Here is an 18,510-nt window from a genome sequence, read left to right as displayed (position 1 = left end):
TGGCTTGGATTGTGTGTGTGTGTGTGTGTGTGTGTGTGTGTGTGTGTGTATGTGTTGGGGGCATTACTAGTTTTTGAACTGATGTCTGCTTCCTTCCCCAGATTAGGGAAATTTTCAGCTTTATTTTTTTTAGTAACTTTTCTCTTCCTTTCTCTCTCTCCTTTTTCTGCTATCTTTATAATGTGGATATTATTACACTTGACGATACATTTCCTTAACCTAGTCTTACTGTTTTTATTGATATTTTTTCTCTTTGCAGTTCAGCTTGGTTACTTTCCATTACCCTGTCTTCCAGATCACTGTTCTGTTTTTCTGTATCCTTTAATCTGCTGTTAATTCCCTCCTAATGTGTTTTTTTTATCTCAGCTATTGAGGATTTTGTAAATGTATGTATCTGGCTGGTTCTTTTTATTTATATGTATATTTTTGTTAAAGTTCTGAGTTCATCCAGTTTGTTCTTAAGTCCAGTGGCGATCTTTAATTTTTTTTTAATGTTTATTTTTGAGAGAGAGACGGAGCACGAGGGAGTGGAGGGACAGAGAGAGAGGGAGACACAGAATCCAAAGTAGGCTCCAGGATCTGAGCTGTCAGCACAGAGCCTGACGTGGGGCTTGAACTCAGGAACTGTGAGAATCATGACTTGAGCTGAGGTCCGGACGCTTAACTGACTGAGCCACCCAGGTGCCCTTCCAGTGACTATCTTTATGACCATTACTTTGAAATATTTTTATCAATTATATTTGCTTATCTCAGTTTCATTGAACTCTTTTGCTGTGATTTTTGTCTTGTTCTTTCATTTGGGACATCTTTCTCTGTCTTCTCATTTTGCCTTTCTGTGTTTGTCTCCAAACATTATGGAAGTCAGCTACATCTCCTGATCTTAAAAATAGTGGCTTTCTATAGAAGAGGTCCGGTGATACCCTGTAGTGCAGTCTCCCCTAGTCACCAGAAACAGGTGCCCCTGTGGTGTTTCCTTTGCAGGCTCTGTGCACCCTACTCTTGTGCCTCAACCTCATTTACCTTTGGCCCAGTCAGCTGTAATGACCAACTTTGCCTGCTGTGGGCACACTAGGCAGGGTTTGCTCCCAGTGCAAATAAGAAGCCTGAGGCCTCTGCAGGCTTCTGCGTGGGCAAGGTCAGAAGTGAGGTTGTCCACCCTTAGTCTGCCTGCCACAGCTGTGGGATACCAGACAGTAAAACTTCCTTTCAGCTCAGTGAAGAGGCTTCGCTGCTGGAATTGTGGGCATGCTGGTATGTGAGATTACCTTACCCTCTCCCTGGGCCAGGAGTCACTTTGTAGTGGTGCGGGTCCCTGCTGGGGCTGCTTGCAGGTTATGGTGGCGCAAGAACCACTTTGTTGTTATGCCTAACAAGACTAGAGGGTTGGATAGGCAGATCTGCAGGGGAATGGGACAAAGCACACAGTGCTAGAAAGATCGGTAGAGTGTTAGTACTGGCTTCTGCAAATGTCCAGCCATCTAGGATGAGGGATGGGAAGAGAAATGGCACCCACTACTACTTTTGTTTTTGGAGAAGTCTCCCTATCATTCCTGCTCCTTTAGCATTATGTTCTGAGATCACTAAGTGAAAGCTCCTTCATATATGCCCCAGGCACTTTTTAAACTGCTACTATTGTGCTGTGTCTTTGATTGAGTCATTTATTGTGCTGGCTTTTTTAAGGCCAAACTCAGTTTCCTGTTGCTATCTGACTCTCCTGGAGTTAAGTCCAGTCAACTTTTAAAGTACCTGGAGTTAAATCTTGATGATACTAAAAGCTTCTAAAGTTAAGCCCCATAGGTTTTCAAGACCGGATGGGACTGTCTTCCTAGTGTGTATCCCAGTACTTATGGTGCCTGGTGTGGGGTCTAATCCTCTCCTTTCTCTTTGCTTGTGGTTTAAATCCTAGTTGTGGTTAATCTCACCTGGGCGTTTGGTTTCCAGTCAATTTCCACCCCTCCTGCCCTTTTTGATGTGGTCTCCTATCTACAACTGACTGTGAAAAGTCTTTCTGCCAGTCTTTAGGCCACTTTCCGAGTCAGTTACTTCGAGGTAGTTATAGTCTCAGCGGTGTATCCACAAGAGGAGGTGAGCCTAGGGTCATCCTACTCTGCTGTCTTTTCTGAACTTCTATTTGATTCTTAGAATTTTCATCTCTGGCATATTTCCCACCTGATTCACATATGGTGGCTGTCTTTCCCATTAGATCTTTTAATGTTTTGATCATAGTAATTTTACATTCCTTGTTTAATAATTTCAGCATCTATTTCGTATCAGTCTGGTTCTGTTGACTTCTTTGCCTCTTGACAGATATCTTTTTTTCTTTTTATATGCCTTATGCTTTTTGTTGAAAATGGGTCACTGTATAGTGATAATAGTGTTTATGTCTGAAACTGGGCTTGCCAGTTTCTTCAAACTAAATCTTTAGTTTGAAGGAATGTTTAATATGTTTAAGAAATAGTAAGTTCTCTATTTCAAAGAGAAGCTATCATAAGTTCTGTGGAGTTAAATGTATTCTAATTTACTTGCCTTTTTTTTTTGTATTACTGTTTTTATAATTACTTTTGGGGGTCTTATTCTATGTAAGGCATTCTCTATTTTTTAAAACACTCTTAGGGAATGAACTGAACTTACTGCCATTTTCCAAGTATGGAAACTTTAATAAAATTAACTAAAGATAAACAACTATCAAATAATACAATGAGAACTTAAATCTCCAGTTTTGTCTGATTTCATATCTTCTTAACTATTATCCTGCTTAGATTCATCATTTTACTTCATGAAATAAATGATTGGGTATCATTTATATTGAAGACCCTGTAATAAGTGCTGTGGAGGGACAATATGGTCAATATGACGTGATCGGCATTTAATAAAATGCTAGTGTTCTAAGAATAGACCTCAAAGAATATCCCTTTTAACTACACAATTAAAATAGTAGAAATACTCAGTAATCTTATTTATAAGTGACACTGATACTTAGATTATGTATGTTAGAGAAGTTTTTTTTTTTTTTTATTGCTGTGAAGATTCATTACTACTGTAAGTGGTCTGACCCTCCTCATGAGGAAGACGATGATTGGCTTGTTTCCCAGACCATTACTTATTCAGAACTCATGAATAATATAGCCCCAAAGATACTCTACAATGATAAATTAGACTGTGGAGCACACTAAGTTAGATATAGAATTAGACATGTGGAAATGATCATTTGACAGAATAAAAAAAAGCTGTAGCAAAATAATGAGGAGGAACAAAGAACATTCTCCTCAAGCCTTAGAGTAGAACTTGAATGAAGATAGGAAGAAAAATCAGTAGACAAGAATGAGATGGTTAGGTATAGGAGAATCAGAAATCTAGAATTGCTATCCAGTAGAACTTTCTGTGAGAATGAAAATGTTCTTTACCTGTGTTATTCAAATAACAGTAGAAAATACTCATCACTTTAAATTTAAAGCTAGAGGACTTCCCGAGCATTGTCAACCTGGCACTTAACCCAATGGTTTTGAAGGTTAGTTTACTTCTGCCAGTTATGTTTTGGGCTGACGATTTCTCGCTCATTTACTGCCCTTCTTCGTGTTTTTGCCTCCGTGTGGACAGGTGATACCTTATTCTCCAGTTCTTTGGCTTTGAGAAGGTTTTTGTAATCCTTATTTTGTCATTGGAAACGTTGGTCTATGTAATCTGTCTCAGAACAGGAATCTTTTGTTTTGAATTTCATGGGAGAATGCTCTGCTTAAATTTTCCTAGGCTTCATGGGTAATCTTTCATGTATTCTTCCTTTATTATTTTGTCTCATGTTTGTTTTCTTCATTTATTTTTTGCAGGATTTTTTCATAGGTCCCATGTTGAAATTTTTTTATTGTGAGTCTTCATTAGTGGTGTTTTTCTTTTGTCTTTTCTTTTTTTTTTTAATAAACTAGGGTAGTAGGCAGCTTAAATGTTGGATGAATTGTTTCAAGACATTTTTCTTACCAGCATTTCCCTCTATATAATAGACTCCCTTCGTAACTAGCCATAAGCATCCCACAAACTTATTAGAGGTTCTTTTTTCTACCTCTTGTGTTCTTACTGCCTTTCTGTTTTCAGAGTGAATAGAGGACATAGACTTCTTTTTTCTTTTTTTCTCTGTAAACTTTAATGAAAGCTCTGTTACATTTTTCTAGACGGGGCTGCTCTGTACATTGGATGTCTACTATAAAGTTAGTTTTCTGCTTGTTTCTAACCTTGCAGTTCCTGTATTTCCACATGCTTCTCTTTTGGTACCATTGTTTTTCTCTCCATGCCTTACAGAGTATGTTGATTCATTTAAAAATTAGGCCATTTCTCTAATGGCCCGTCATATCTTTATATATTAGTGAGGATTTGAATCACTTGACTTCATATATCCCATCAGAGTGAGTGATTTTTTTTTTTTGCAGGCTTCTGTTTTTAAAATTTATTTTATAATTTATCATTTCAAAAGTAAGTACTACAGAAGAAACTGTAATTTTTTTTCTTTTCCTTTTTTTAAAATTTATTTCTGAGAGAGAGAGAGAGAGAGACAGCGTGAGCAGGGAGGGTCAGAGAGAGAGGGAGATACAGAATCTGAAACAGGCTCCAGGCTCTGAGCTAGCTGTAGCACAGAGCCTGACACGGGGCTCGAACCCACAAACCGTGAGATCATGACCTGAGCCAAAGTCGGACCCTTACCCGACTGAGCCACCCAGGTGCCCCTGTAATTTTTTTCTTGAATCTTCATAATTTCCCCAAATAAGAAACATCCATGGTATCCTCTAGTAGTTGAATGGATAAACTGTGGTACATTCATACAATGAGATAGTATGTGGCAATAAAAAGAATGATTTATAAATCCACAAAAAGACATGAATTGAACCTTAGTTATGTATGTATTACTAAGTGTCAGAAGCCAGTCTGAAGAAGTTACTGTATGATTCTACCTGTGTAACGTCCTAGAAAAGACAACAATAGAGATACTAAAAAGATGAATTATTGTCCAGGGGATTGAGGAAGAGGGATGAGTAGAGGGATGTCAAAGGATTCTGTGCTCAGTAAAACTATTCTGTATGAAACTCTAATGGTGGGCACATATGCTTTTGTCAGAAGCCACAGAACTGTACAACACAAAAGGTGGACTTTGATTATCAATGATGTATCAATATTGGTTCATCAAGTATAACAAACATACCCCAGTAATGCAAGATATTAGTAACAGGCACCATATGTGGGTTGGGGAGGAAGTGGAGAGAAATAGATATAGAAACTGTACTTCCAGTGCAATTGTTCTGTAAACCTAAACTTATTCTAGAAAGGAAAACCTACGAAATATATCCACACCTGATAGAGTTCATAAATATGACTATACAAAGTAACTAAATAGCCATAGTTAATATTTAAGTAACAAAATAATAACTTATATGGGAGTATGTTTCTTTTGTATTGTTGACAATTTGGTCTTTGTTCTGCCTTTTCTAAAAAATCTGTTTAGAATACCTCTAATCAGTCCTGTTCCTGTATTTATTTTTCTTTTTGTTTTTTTCTATTAGGTGTACTAGCCCTATCTTGGTATCCACCTGGTACAAATGATGAGAATGGAGAAAATACTGATGATTTGGTACCAACTATTTTGGATAAAGCTCATAAATATAATCTGAAGGTATTTAATTGTATTTATCTTTTATTGAGATATAATAGGCATAATACATTAGTTTCAGGTGTTCAGCATAATGATTTGGTGTGTTTATTAGTTTGTGAAATGATCATCAAAATAAGTCTAGTTAAAATTTATCACTATACAATTACAAATTATTTTTTCTGGTGATAGGAATTTTTAAGATCTATTCTCTTAGTATCTTTCAAGTATGTAATACAACATTAACTGTAGTCACCAGGCTGTACATTATACACCTAGGTCTTTTTAATTTTATGACTGGAAGTTTGTACCTTATAACCATCTTCAACCATTTCACCCCTCCCCACACCCACCTCAGGCAACCACACGTTTGTTCTCTGTATCTATGAGGTTATTTTGTTTTGTTTTGTTTTTATGATTCCACATTTAAGCACGATCATAGGGTATTTGTCTTTCTCTCACAGACTTATTTCACATAATGTAATGTCCTCAAGGTCCGTCTATGTTGTAGCAAATGGCAAGATTTCCTTCTTTTTGTAGCTGAATAATATTCAGCCAACCTTTTGGTGCTGAATATCAGTACCATTTTCCAACAGCATTTGCTTACTTGATGTTCTTTGCCACATTTTGGTAATTCTTGCAGTATTTCAAATTTTCTCATTGTATTCATTAAGGTGATCTGTGATGAGTAGTTATGACTTGCTGGAAGATGAAATGATGGCTAGCACTTTTTAGCAATAAAGTATTTTTTAATTAAGGCACATACATTGTTTTTTCAGACATAATGCTGTTGCAAACTTAACAGACTATATACACTATAGTGTAAGCATAACTTTTTTATGCACTGGGAAGCCAAAAAATTCATTTGACTCACTTTTTTGCAATATTCACTTTATTGAACTGGTCTGGAACCAAACCTACAATGTCTCTGAGGTATGCTTATAATGATACAGTAAGCATAAGTACTTTTTCAAACTTGTTTTTGTTTCCTTCGGATAAATACCTGAAAGCGAATTGCTGGATCATATGGTAGTTTTGTGGTTATTTGTTTTTCTTAAAGAACTTCCATAGTGTTTTCCAGGTTCTGGCTGAATCAATTTATATTCCCACCAACAGTGCGCCAGGGTTCCCTTTTCTCTACATCCTCTCCATCACTTGCCATTTCCTACCTTTTTGACAATAGCCATTCTAACAGGTGTCAGATATATCTCTCACTGTGTTTGTATTTGCATTTCTCTGTTAAGTAGTGAGGATGAGCACCTTTTAATGTACCTATTGACTGTCTGGATATCTTAGGGAAAATGTTCAGAACTTCTGCCCTTTTTTTTAATTGGATTTTATGTTTTTAAAATTATTTTGGATATTAACTCCTTATCAGATGTCTGATATGCAAATATTTTCTCTCACTTGCTAAGTTGCCCTTCACTTTAATGTGCAGAAACTTTTTAGTTTGATGTAGTCACTTGTTTATTTGCTTTTGTTGCCTTTGCTTTTGGTGTCAAATCCAAAAGAAATCATCACTAAGATCTGTGTCAAGGAACTTGCCACCTATGTGATCTTCCAGTTTTGTAGTTTCTAAACTTACAAAATTTTAATCCATTTTTGGTTAATTTTTTGTATGGTGTAATATAGTGGTTCAGTTTCAGTTTTTTGCATGTAGCTGTCTAGCTTTTCTAACACCATTTATTGAAGAGACTGGCCTTTCTCCATTGTGTGTTCTTAGGTCCTTTGTTGGAGATTAATTGACCATATCTGCGTGGGTTTTTTGGAGGAAGGCTTTCTCTTCTGTATTCCATTGATTTGTGTCTCTCGTTTTGTTTTTATGTTTTTGATTTTGCCAATACAAACCATATTGTTTTGATTACTGTAGCTTCGTAATATCATTTGAAATTAGGGACCTTGATGCTTCCAGGTTTCTTTTTCTTTCTCTGTTTTGGTTCTCTTGTGGTTCCATACCCATTTTAGGATTATTTGTTCCATTTCTGTGTAAGATGCCATTGGAATATTCATAGGGTTGGGATTTAATCTATAAATTGCTTTGTATAGTATGCATTTTTTTAATAATATTAGTTCTTTCAGTTTATAAACATGGAATACCTTTCCATTTCTGTCTTATTCAATTTCTTTCATTAATGTCTTCTACTATTCAGTGTCCAGATCTTTTACCTTCTTGGTTAAATTTGTTTTTAGGTATTTCATTATTTTTGATGCCATTATAAATGGATTTTCTTAATTTCTTTGTGATAGTTCATTATTAGTGAATAGAAATATAACATTTTTGCATATCAATTTTGTATTCTGCAACTTTACTAAATTTGTTTTATTCTAAAATTTTTTTGATGAAGTTTTAGAGTTTTCTATGCCATATGTCATCTGTAAATTATGACAGTCTTACTTCTTCCTTTCTAATTTGTAGGCCGTTCATTTCTTTTTCTTGCATTGTTGCTCTGGCTATGAATTCCAATACTGTGTTGAATAAAAGTGATGCAAGTGGGCATCCTTGTCTTGTTTGTAATCTTAGGAGGAAAATACATTTACCTTTTCTCCATTGGGTATGATGTTAGGTGGGGGCTTGTCATTAATTGCCCTTATTATCTTGAGGGACATTTCCTCTATACCTTCTTGTTAAGAGTTTTGTCATCAAGGGTGTTGACTTTTGTCAAATGCTTTTTTTCTCCATCTTTCCAGATGATATGCTTTTTATTCTTTATTTTGTAAATGGTTTGTTTCACAGTGACCGATTTGCTGATGTTAAACCATTCTTGCATTCCTGGAATAGATCCCCTTTAATCCTGGTGTATAATCTTTCTAATGTATTGTTGAATTCTGTTTGTTAATATTTGATTGAAGATTTTTGAATCTATGCCCCTCATGATGTGGGTTGCTGCACTGGTAGTGGGATTTATGGTTAGATTGTGTCACAGCCTGTCTTGTACGTTACAAATGGAAAATTTTCAGAGTATAAGATATTATTTATTTTAGCAATTAATAGATTGTGGAAACAAATAGAAATGATTAAAAGGATTTCAAAAGCACTATAAAGAAAGAAAATTTTATACTAAATAGCAAGAAAATAGGCATTATTTTAACCCATGGATATTTTTCTTTTCTTTTTTTTTTTTAATTTTCTTTAATGCTTTATTTATTTCTGAGAGACAACGTGAGCAGGGGAGGGTCAGAGAGAGAGGAAGATACAGAATCTGAAACAGGCTCCAGGCTCTGAGCTAGCTGTCAGCACAGAGCCTGATGTGGGGCTCAAACCCATGAACCATGAGATCATGACCTGAGCCGAAGTTGGATACTTAACGGACTGAGCCACCCAGGCGCCCCAATCCATGGATATTTTTCATAAATTGGTTATGTAGTAGGTAGCAACATTAATCTTAATAAATTTATAAGAATTATAACCATAGATTTGCATTCTTTGGCCCTATTCAGTATAACTAAACAATAATTAAGGCCAAATTAAACATTCAAAGGTACATAAAATTAGAAAATATTTAATTGTAAAATTCTAAACAAAATAACACTTAAATATCAAAACTGAAATTTAAGATGATATAAAAATAAATAGCACCAAGAGAATTACTGCATTGTCAAAACTTGTGGGATATTAATAACAACTAAAAGTAGAGGAGGAATTAATAAAGATGAAGTAAGAAATTAGATAGAGGGGCGCCTGGGTGGCTTAGTCGGTTAAGCGTCCGACTTTCGCTTAGTTCATGATCTCGCGGTTCGTGGGTTCGAGCCCCGCGTCGGGCTCTGTGCTGACTGCCACCTCAGAGCCTGGAGCCAATTTCAGAGTCTGTATCTCCCTCTCTCTCTGACCCTCCCCTGCTCACGCTGTCTCTCTCTCTCTCTCCTAGAAATAAATAAAAAATATTAAAAAAAAAAAGAAATTAGATAGAAAGCCTTCAATTCTGTAGCCTGGATAAATCCATCATTTTTTCACTTAAAAATAGAAAAATCACTGGTGACATTTAAAAAAAGGGGAAAGAAAACATATCAAATATTAAAAAGGAATATATCTATAGATGCATAAGAGAGTTAGATTTTATATCAGCATTTAAAAAGTACAAGAGGGGCACCTGGGTGGCTCAGTCAGTTAAGCGGCCGACTTCTGCTCAGGTCATGATCTCGGGGTTCGTGAGTTTGAGCCCCTCATCGGGCTCTGGACTGACAGCTCAGAGCCTGGAGCTTGCTTCGGATTCTATGTCTACCTCTCTCTCTGCCCTACCCTGCTCACGCTCTGTCTCAAAAATAAATAAAATGTTAAAAAAATTATTAAAAAAAGAAAACTATTAAAAAAATTTAAAAGTACAAGAAATGAGCGCTGGGCTTCATCCCAGCGTGGAGCGCAACTCATGCTTGAACTCACAACCGTGAGATCAAGACCTGAGCTGAGGTCAAGAGTCAGATGCTTAACTGACTGAGCCACCTGGATGGCCGTCAGATGGGCAATTTTCTTAGAAAATACAAAAAAAATTAATTTTTTAAGCAGAAAGAAGTTTAAATAGTCTGAATTGACTTGTATCATAGAAAAAATTGTAAAAGTTTATTTAACATGTCTTTACAGAGCATCAGATTTCACCTATTACTTCTAGTCAACCTTTGAGAAACAGCTGATTCTTATGATAGTAAAAAATAATAGAAAGTTTACCCATTATCTATTGCTACGTAACAAATTACCTTAAAATTCTGCACTTTAAAGGAACAAACATGTATTATCTCACACATTTTCTAAAAGTTGAGAATCTGGAAGTGGCTGAACCTGGTGGGTCTGGTTCAGGGTCTCCCAGGAGGGGATAGTCAGTTTCTCTGCTGATTCTGCAGTTACCTGAAGGCTGTAGGATCCACTTCGAAGGTTCTCATGTAAGGGTTCACGAGCCTCAGTTCCTTTTAGCTACTGAAATAGGACTTTGGGTTTTCACCACATAAGCCTCTCCACAGAGATATCGGAGTCTCCTTAAGACAAGGCAGTTAGTTTCCTTAGTGAATGATCTGAGACAGAGTCCAGTGTTTTCTTGACCTAATCTTATAAGTGACTATCACTTTAACCTCTTCTATGGATTTATCTACTGGTAGACCAACTAAACAAATACAGCATGAAAAAGATTTATAGACTGATCTCACTAATGAAAATATATTCAAGATTCCTAAAAAAAAATGCAGATAAGAAGTGTTCATTAGGAAGAAGCTAAAGAATGGTTTCAAGAGTATGAAATCTGAATCCAGATCTCTGCATTCAGTCCTGACTCAACCACATAAGAACTATGGAACACTTATGCCTGCGTTTTCTTCTCTCTCAAATGGAAAAAGTAAGAAAATCTGCAGAGTGGTTAGAAAGAGTACATGAAGTCAGGGCGCTTGGGTGGCTCAGTCAGTTAAGCGTCGGGCTTCAGCTCAGGTCATGATTTCACAGTTTGTGACTTCGAGCCCTGTGTTGGGTGCTGTGCTGACAGCTCAGAGCCTGGAGCCTTCTTCAGATTCGTTGTTTCCCCCTCTCTGTGCCTCTCCCCTGCTCATGCTCTGTCTCTCTCTGTTTCTCAATAATAAATAAAAATGTTAAAAAAATTAAAAAATAGGGGTGCCTGGGTGGCTCAGCCAGTTAAGCGTCTGACTTTGGCTCAGGTCATGATCTCATGGTTCATGGGTTCGAGCCCCACGTCAGGCTCTGTGCTGACAGCTAGGTCAGAGCATGGATCCTGTCTTCGGATTCTGTGTCTCCCTCTCTCTCTCTGACCCTCCCCTGCTCACGTTATCTCTCTCTCTCAGAAATAAATAAAAAACATTAAAAAAATTTAAAAAATGAAAGACTACATGAAATTACATATGAAAAGTGCTCAGTGTCTGGCACAGAGTAAGCACTATATAAATGTTAAGTGAATAAAGTTTACTGGAGATAAAATATCATAATGGATACAGAAATTTTGACTAAATAAAAATTCATTAGTAATAAATCTTTTAATGCAAGTTTTTAAACTTGTTAAATGAGGTCTTTTACTAACTTATATCAAATATCATACTTAATGGAAAACCAGTAGTATCATGTTCATTAAGCCAAGATCAAGAATGCGCGCTATCAGTATTATTCAATAGTAAATTGAATTCTGAGGAAATCATTTTAACTAAAAACTATAGAATTCCAAATAAAATTACTATTCTTTACAAGTGGAAAATACCTATAAAACTCATGAAAAGCATCTAAAAACTATTATGTGCAATGAGCCTATGAAGGTGACTGAACCCAAAGAATATACAAGTCAATAGGATTCCTGTATTATAGGGAAAAGAATGGAAAAAAAAATCTACATTGAAAACAGCATAGCAGTAGACAAACAAAGAAATCTTTGGCATTTTGTGAAAGGATATAAAAGACTTGAATAAGTGGGGAAACATGAATTTAATGTGAAGATTCAAAATTGCAAAGTGGCAAAATTGCAAAAATTCTTTCAAACATTTGTATTTTATATTTTAATTAATTTGTAAAGTTAATGCAATCCAAATGAAAAATTCTGATGAGATTTTAGGTATAGAATTTAACTACCTAATCCTAAAGTTTATAAATATGATAGGAAAAAAATAAGACTTAAAAAATGTGTATTAATGAAGGGAAAAACTTGTTTTTCCAAATAACAAAATGTACTATAAAATGACAGGTATTAGAAGTATGGCATTAACATTAGTATACAGAAAGATCAATGAAACAAAATAGTCCAAAAACAAAGCACTTTATGTGGGATTCTAGTATATAACTGAAGAATCATTTAGAATGAAGTATAAAAGGAGTGTTTATTAATAATCTTGTCTTCATGCATGATACTGGTTTAGTTTCTTGCTTTATTCACTCCACTATTCTTGTCCTTCAGCAATAAGTTTCCTGTCTAATAATTCTCCTCAGATTGCTCATTTTTCTTCAGGTTTATTCTTGTTTTTCTAAGGCAGTGTTAGCAAACCTTAATGAAAATGTGAATCAGTATCTTTTCACTAGAGACTAGTTATTTTGAATTCTCAGGTTGCTACCCCTCTTAAAAATCACTGAGGGTTTTATTTGCTCTGAAAGTTCTTGCAGTTTATATATATATCCTAGTGAAAGACAACTGGTTTGTCTCGTACAGGTAAATTATTTCCAAATGAAACTATGAAAAATTAGTTTAGTTTTAATACTTCTTTTACAGCTTAGGGACTCAGTACTTTGTTGTGGAGTAGAACTGGAACTCTAGGGAAACAGGAACAGTGAGATAGGCAAGTTCCTTTTTCTTTTCTTTATTTTTTTAAATTCTTGTCCATAAAGCCTTCTCTTCCTACTTTATAATCCTAAAGCTCTTAAGGCAGCATCTCCTAAATTAGCTGACTGGAAAGAGCTGTCATTTGCCATGTCCCCCGTACCATTCAGTGAGCTCTCATTGGCACTTGATATCTGCAAATATACAGACCTTGCAAATTCTGGCACCAAGCCTGAAACTGGATAAATGATATGATTTATCTTATATAAAACAGGTCGAGGGGCCACTCTTCTGTCCATGTAATTATAGGTACTAGAATCCTGGGAGATGTGAGCGAAGAGGCTGTCACAACTCAAGAAAGCTGACTTTTTAGTATGTACTTTCAGATTTAAAGGTACACACTGAGGGTGTTCTGATCAATGGGGATAGGTTTGGATTTCTCTTGTTTAAAGCTTACTGTTTAGGAGAGTGCGGCAAAGATGTCTAATTGCCAACATACTTGGTCTCTCTGTGTAAATTTTTAAAAAATTTTTAAAGTATTTTTTAATTTAAATTTTAGTTAATGTACTGTGCAATATTGGTCTCAGGAGTAGAATTCAGTGGTTCATCACTAACACACAACACCTAGTGCTCATCACAATAGGTGCTCTTAGTACCCATCACCTATATAGCCCAATTCCCAACCTTCTCCCTCTGTCAACCAATAGTTTGTTCTTTGTCATTAAGAGTCTCTTGTAGTTTGTTTCCCTCCCTCCTCCTCCCCTCTTTCCCATATGTTCATCTGTTTCACTATTTAAATTCCACATGAGTGAAATCATATGGTATTTGACTTTCTCTGATTGACATATTTCACTTAGCATAATACATTCTAGCTCCCTCTGTGCCATTGCAAATGGCAAGATTTCATTCTTTTTGATGGCTGAGTGATATTCCATTGTATGTATCTACCACATCTTTTTCTATCCATTCATCAGCTGATGGACATTTGGGCTTTCTCTGTCGTTTGGCTATTATTGATAATGCTTCTATAAGCAGTATCCCTTTGAATCTGTACTTTTGTATCTTTGGGTAAATAACCTACACTACAAAGGCTGGATTGTAGGTAGTTCTGTTTTTAGTTTGTGGAGGAACCTCCATACTCTAGAGGGGCTGCACCAATTTGCATTCCCACCAGTGCAAGAGGGTTCTCCTTTTTTTTTTTTTTTTTCATCCTTGCCAACACCTGTTGTTTCTTCTGTTGTTAATTTTAGTTTTGACATGGGCAAGGTGGTATTTCATCATGGTTTTGATATGTATTTCCTTGATGATGACTGATACTGAGCATCATTTCATGTACCTGTTAGCCATATGGATGTCTTCCTTGGAAAAGTGTTCATGTCTTCTGCATTTCTTAACTGGGTTATTTCAAGTTTGATAAGTTCTTTATATATTTTGAATACTAACCATTTATCAGATGTGTCATTTGCAAATATCTTCTCCCATTTTTTATGAATATACCTCATTGTCACATTGGCTTATATACAACACCCAGTGCTCATCCCATCAAGTGCCCTCCTCAATGCCCATTGCTCATTTTCCCTCTCCCGCATCCCCCACATCTACCCTTAGTTTGTTCTCTGTATTTAATAGTCTCTTGTGGTCTGCCTCCCTCCTTCCCTCTCTGTTTGTATCTGTTTTTTCCCCCTTCCCTTCCCACATGATCTTCTGCTCAGTTTCTCAAGATCCACATGAGTGAAAACATATGATACCTGTCCTTCTCTGACAGATTTGTTTCATTCAGCATAATACCTTCCAGTTTTATCCACATTGCTGCAAATGGCATGAATTCATTCTTTCTCATTGCCAAGTAGTTTTCCATTGAATGTGTAAACCACATCTTCTTAATCCATTCATCAGTTGATGGACATTTAGGCTCTTTACGTAATTTGGCTATTGTTGAAAGTGCTGCTATAAACATTGGGGTACACGTGACCCTATGCATCAGCACTCCTGTATTCCCTGGGTAAATTCCTAGTAGTGCTATTGCTGGATCATAAGCTAGCTTTCTTTTTAATTTTTTGAGGAACGTCCACACTGTTTTCCAGAGTGGCTGCACCAGTTGGCATTCCTGCCAACAGTGTAAGAAGGTTCCTGTTTCTCCACATCCTCGCCAGCATCTGTAGTTTCCTGATTTGTTCATTTTAGCCACTCTGACCAGTGTGTGAGGTGGTATCTCAGTTTGGCTTTGTTTTGTATTTCCCTGATGATGAATGACGTGGAGGAACTTTTCATGTGTCTGTTGGCCATCTGGATGTCTTCTTTGGAAAAGTGTCTATTCATGTCTTCTGCCCATTTCTGCACTGGATTATTTGTTTTCCAGGTATTGAGTTTGGTGAGTTCTTTATAGATTTTGATAGTAGCCCTTTACCCAATATGTCATTTGCAAATATCTTTTCCCATTCTATTAGTTGCCTTTTAATTTGTTGACTGTTTCCTTTGCAGTGAAGAAGGTTTTTATCTTGATGAGGTCCCAATAGTTCATTTTTGCTTTTAATTCCCTTGCCTTTGGAAGTGTGTCATGCAAGAAATTGCTGCGGCTGAGGTCAAAGATGTTGTTGCCTGCTTTGTCCTCTAGGGTTTTGATGGTTTCATGTTTCACATTTAGGTCTTTCATCCATTTTGAGTTTATTTTTATGTATGATGTAAGAAAGTGGTTTAGTTTCATTCTTCTGCATGTTTCTGTCCAGTTCTCCCAGCACTGATTGCTAGAGACTTTTTTCCATTGAATGCTTTTTTCTGCTTTGTCAAAGATTAGTTGGCCATACATTTGTGGGTCTAATTCTGAGTTTTCTATTCCACTGGTCTATATGTCTGTTTTTGTGCCAATATCATGCCATTTTGATGATTACAGCTTTGTAGGTAGAGGTTAAAGTCTGGGATTGTGATGCCTCCCATTTTGGTTTTCTTCTTCAATATTACTTCGGCTATTAGGGGTCTTTTATGGTACCATACACATGTTAGGATTGTCTGTCCTAGCTTTGAGAAGAATGCTGGTGCAATTTTGATTGGAATTGCATTGAATGTCTAGATTGCTTTGGGTAGTATTGACATTTTAACAGTATTTATTCTTCCAGTCCATGAGCATGGAATATTTTCCCATTGTGTCTTCTTCAGTTTATCTTCATGCTTTCTGCAGTTTTCAGCATACAGGTCTTTTACATCTTTGGTTAGGTTTATTCCTAGGTATTTTATGGTCCTTGGTACAGGTGTAAATAAGATCAGCTTCTTTATTTCTCTTTCTGTTGCTTCATTATTGATGTACAAAAATGCAACCGATTTCTGTACATTGATATTGTACCCTGCAACTTTACTGAATTCATGTATCAGTTCTAGGAGTCTTGGTGGAGTCTTTCAGGTTTTACATGTAGAGTATCATGTCATCTGTGAAAAGTGAAAGTTTAATTTCTTCTTTGCTAATTTTTATGCCTTTTACTTCATTTTGTTCCTGATTACTGATGCTAGGACTTCTAACACTACGTTAAACAACAGTGGTCAGAGTGGATATCCCTGTTGAGTTCCTCACCTCAGGGGGAAAGCTCTCAGTTTTTCCCTATTGAGGATGATACTAGCTGTGGGCTTTTCATATATGGCATTTATGTTTATGTATGTTCCTTCTATCTCAACTTTCCTTGAGGGTTTTTATTAAGAAAAGATGTTGTATTTTGTCAGATGCTTTTTCTGCATCTATTGACAGGATCATATAGTTCTTATCCTTTACATTATTAATGTGATGTATCACATTGATTGATTTGTGAATATTGTACCAGCTCTACAACCCAGGAATGAATCCCACTTGATCGTGGTGAATAATACTTCTTAATATGCTGTTGAATTTGATTTACTAGTATCTTATTGAGAATTTTTGCATCTGTTTTCATCATGGATATTGGCCTGTAGTTCTCCTTTTTTGGAGGGGGTCTCTGTCTAGTTTAGGAATCAAGGTAATGCTGGCTTCATAGAATGAGTCTGAAAGCTTTTCGTTCCATTTCTGTTTTTTGGAATAGCTTGAGAAGAATAGGTATTAACTCTGCTTTAAATGTCTGGTAGAGTCCCCTAGGGAAGCTGTCTGGTCCAGGGCTCTTATTTGTTGGGAGATTTTTGATAAATGATTCCAGTTTTTCACTAGTTATGAGTCTGTTCAAATTTTCTGTTTCTTCTCATTTGAGGTTTGGGTGTGTGTGGGTGTCTTGGAATTTGTCTATTTCTTCTAGGTTGTCCAGTTTGTTGGCATATAATTGTTCATAGTATTCTCTGATAATTCCTTATATTTCTGAGTGATTGATTGTGAGAAATCCATTTTCATTTGTAATTTTATTTATCTGTTTGGGTCTTTTTTTCTTTTTGAGAAGTCTGGCTCAGGGTTTATGAATTTTGTTTTCAAATAACTAACTCTTAGTTTCATTGATCTGTTTTGTTGTTTTTTTTTTTTTTTGGGATTCTCTATTGTTTATTTTTGCCCTGATCTTTATTATTTTTCTTCTGTTGGATTTGGGTTTCTTTGTTGTTCTGCTTCTAGCTCCTTTAGGTGTGCTGTTAAATTTTGTATTTGGAATTTTTCTTGTTTCTTGAGATAGGCCTGGATTGCAATGTATTTTCCTCTTAGGACTACCTTTGCTGCATCCCAAAGGGTTTGGATTGTTGTCTTTTCATTTTCATTTGTTTCCATGCATTTCTTAATTTCTTCTTTAATTGCCCATTCATTCTTTAGTAGGATATTGTTTAACCTCCATGCATTTGGAGATTTTCCATACTTTTTCCTGTGGTTTATTTCAAGGTTCATAGCATTGTGATCTGAAAGTGTGCACGGTGTGATCTCAATTCTTTTGTATTTATTGAAGGCTGTTTTGTGAACCAGTATGCAGTCTATCTTGGAGAATGTTCCATGTGCACTCGAGAAGAATGTATATTCTGCTGCTTTTGGATGAAAAGTTCTAAATGTATCTGTAAAGTCCATCTGGTCCAGTGTATCATTCAGGGCCATTGTTTCCTTATTGATTTTCTACCTAGATGATCTATCCATTGCTGTAAGTGGAATATTAAAGTCCCCTACAATTACCACATTCTTACCAATAAGATTGCTTTTGTTTGTGATTGTTTTATATATTTTGGTGCCTCCAAATTCAGTGCATAAACATTTATACTTATTAGCTCTTCTTATGGATAGAGCCTGTAATTATTATATAATGCCCTTCTTCATCTCTTGTTACAGTCTTTAGTTTAAAACCTAATTTGTGTAATCTAAGTATGGCTACTCCAGCTTTTTTTTGTCTTCCAGTAGCATGATAGATGGTTCTCCTTCCACTCACTTTGAATCTGAAGGTGGCCTCAGGTCTAAAATGGGTCTCTTGTAGACAGCAAAAAGATGGATCTTGGTTTTTTTTTTTTTTATCCATTCTGATATCCTATGTCTTTTGATTGGAGAACTGAGTCCGTTTACATTCAGTGCTATTATTGAAAGATAGGGACTTAGAGTCATTTTGTTATCTGTAAGTTTCATGCTTGTAGTGGTGTCTCTGGTTCTTTGTGGTCATTGCAATACTCACAGAATCCCTCTGAGGATCTCTTGTAAGGCTGGTTTAGGAGTGATGAATTACTTCAGTTTTTGTTTGTTTGGGA

General features: G+C 36.0%; 1 protein-coding gene across 3 annotated transcripts in view; it reads left to right on the top strand.

The window, feature by feature from the left end:
• The window catches only part of MANEA (mannosidase endo-alpha), a 68,704-nt gene that overhangs the window by 31,560 nt on the left and 18,634 nt on the right, over positions 1-18,510 (top strand). For all 3 annotated transcript variants that reach the window (XM_077774689.1, XM_077774687.1, XM_077774688.1), the window contains exon 3: positions 5,544-5,653. In XM_077774689.1, coding sequence (XP_077630815.1) covers positions 5,544-5,653 — 110 coding nt within the window. The remainder of the gene's footprint in view (positions 1-5,543; positions 5,654-18,510) is intronic.

The sequence above is a fragment of the Crocuta crocuta genome, unplaced genomic scaffold (assembly GCF_008692635.1).
Source record: "Crocuta crocuta isolate KB4526 unplaced genomic scaffold, BGI_CrCroc_1.0 scaffold247, whole genome shotgun sequence".
NCBI classification, from domain to species: Eukaryota; Metazoa; Chordata; class Mammalia; order Carnivora; family Hyaenidae; genus Crocuta; species Crocuta crocuta.
The sequence above is the reverse complement of the archived record's forward strand: the minus strand, read 5'-3'. Positions and strand labels throughout refer to the sequence as shown.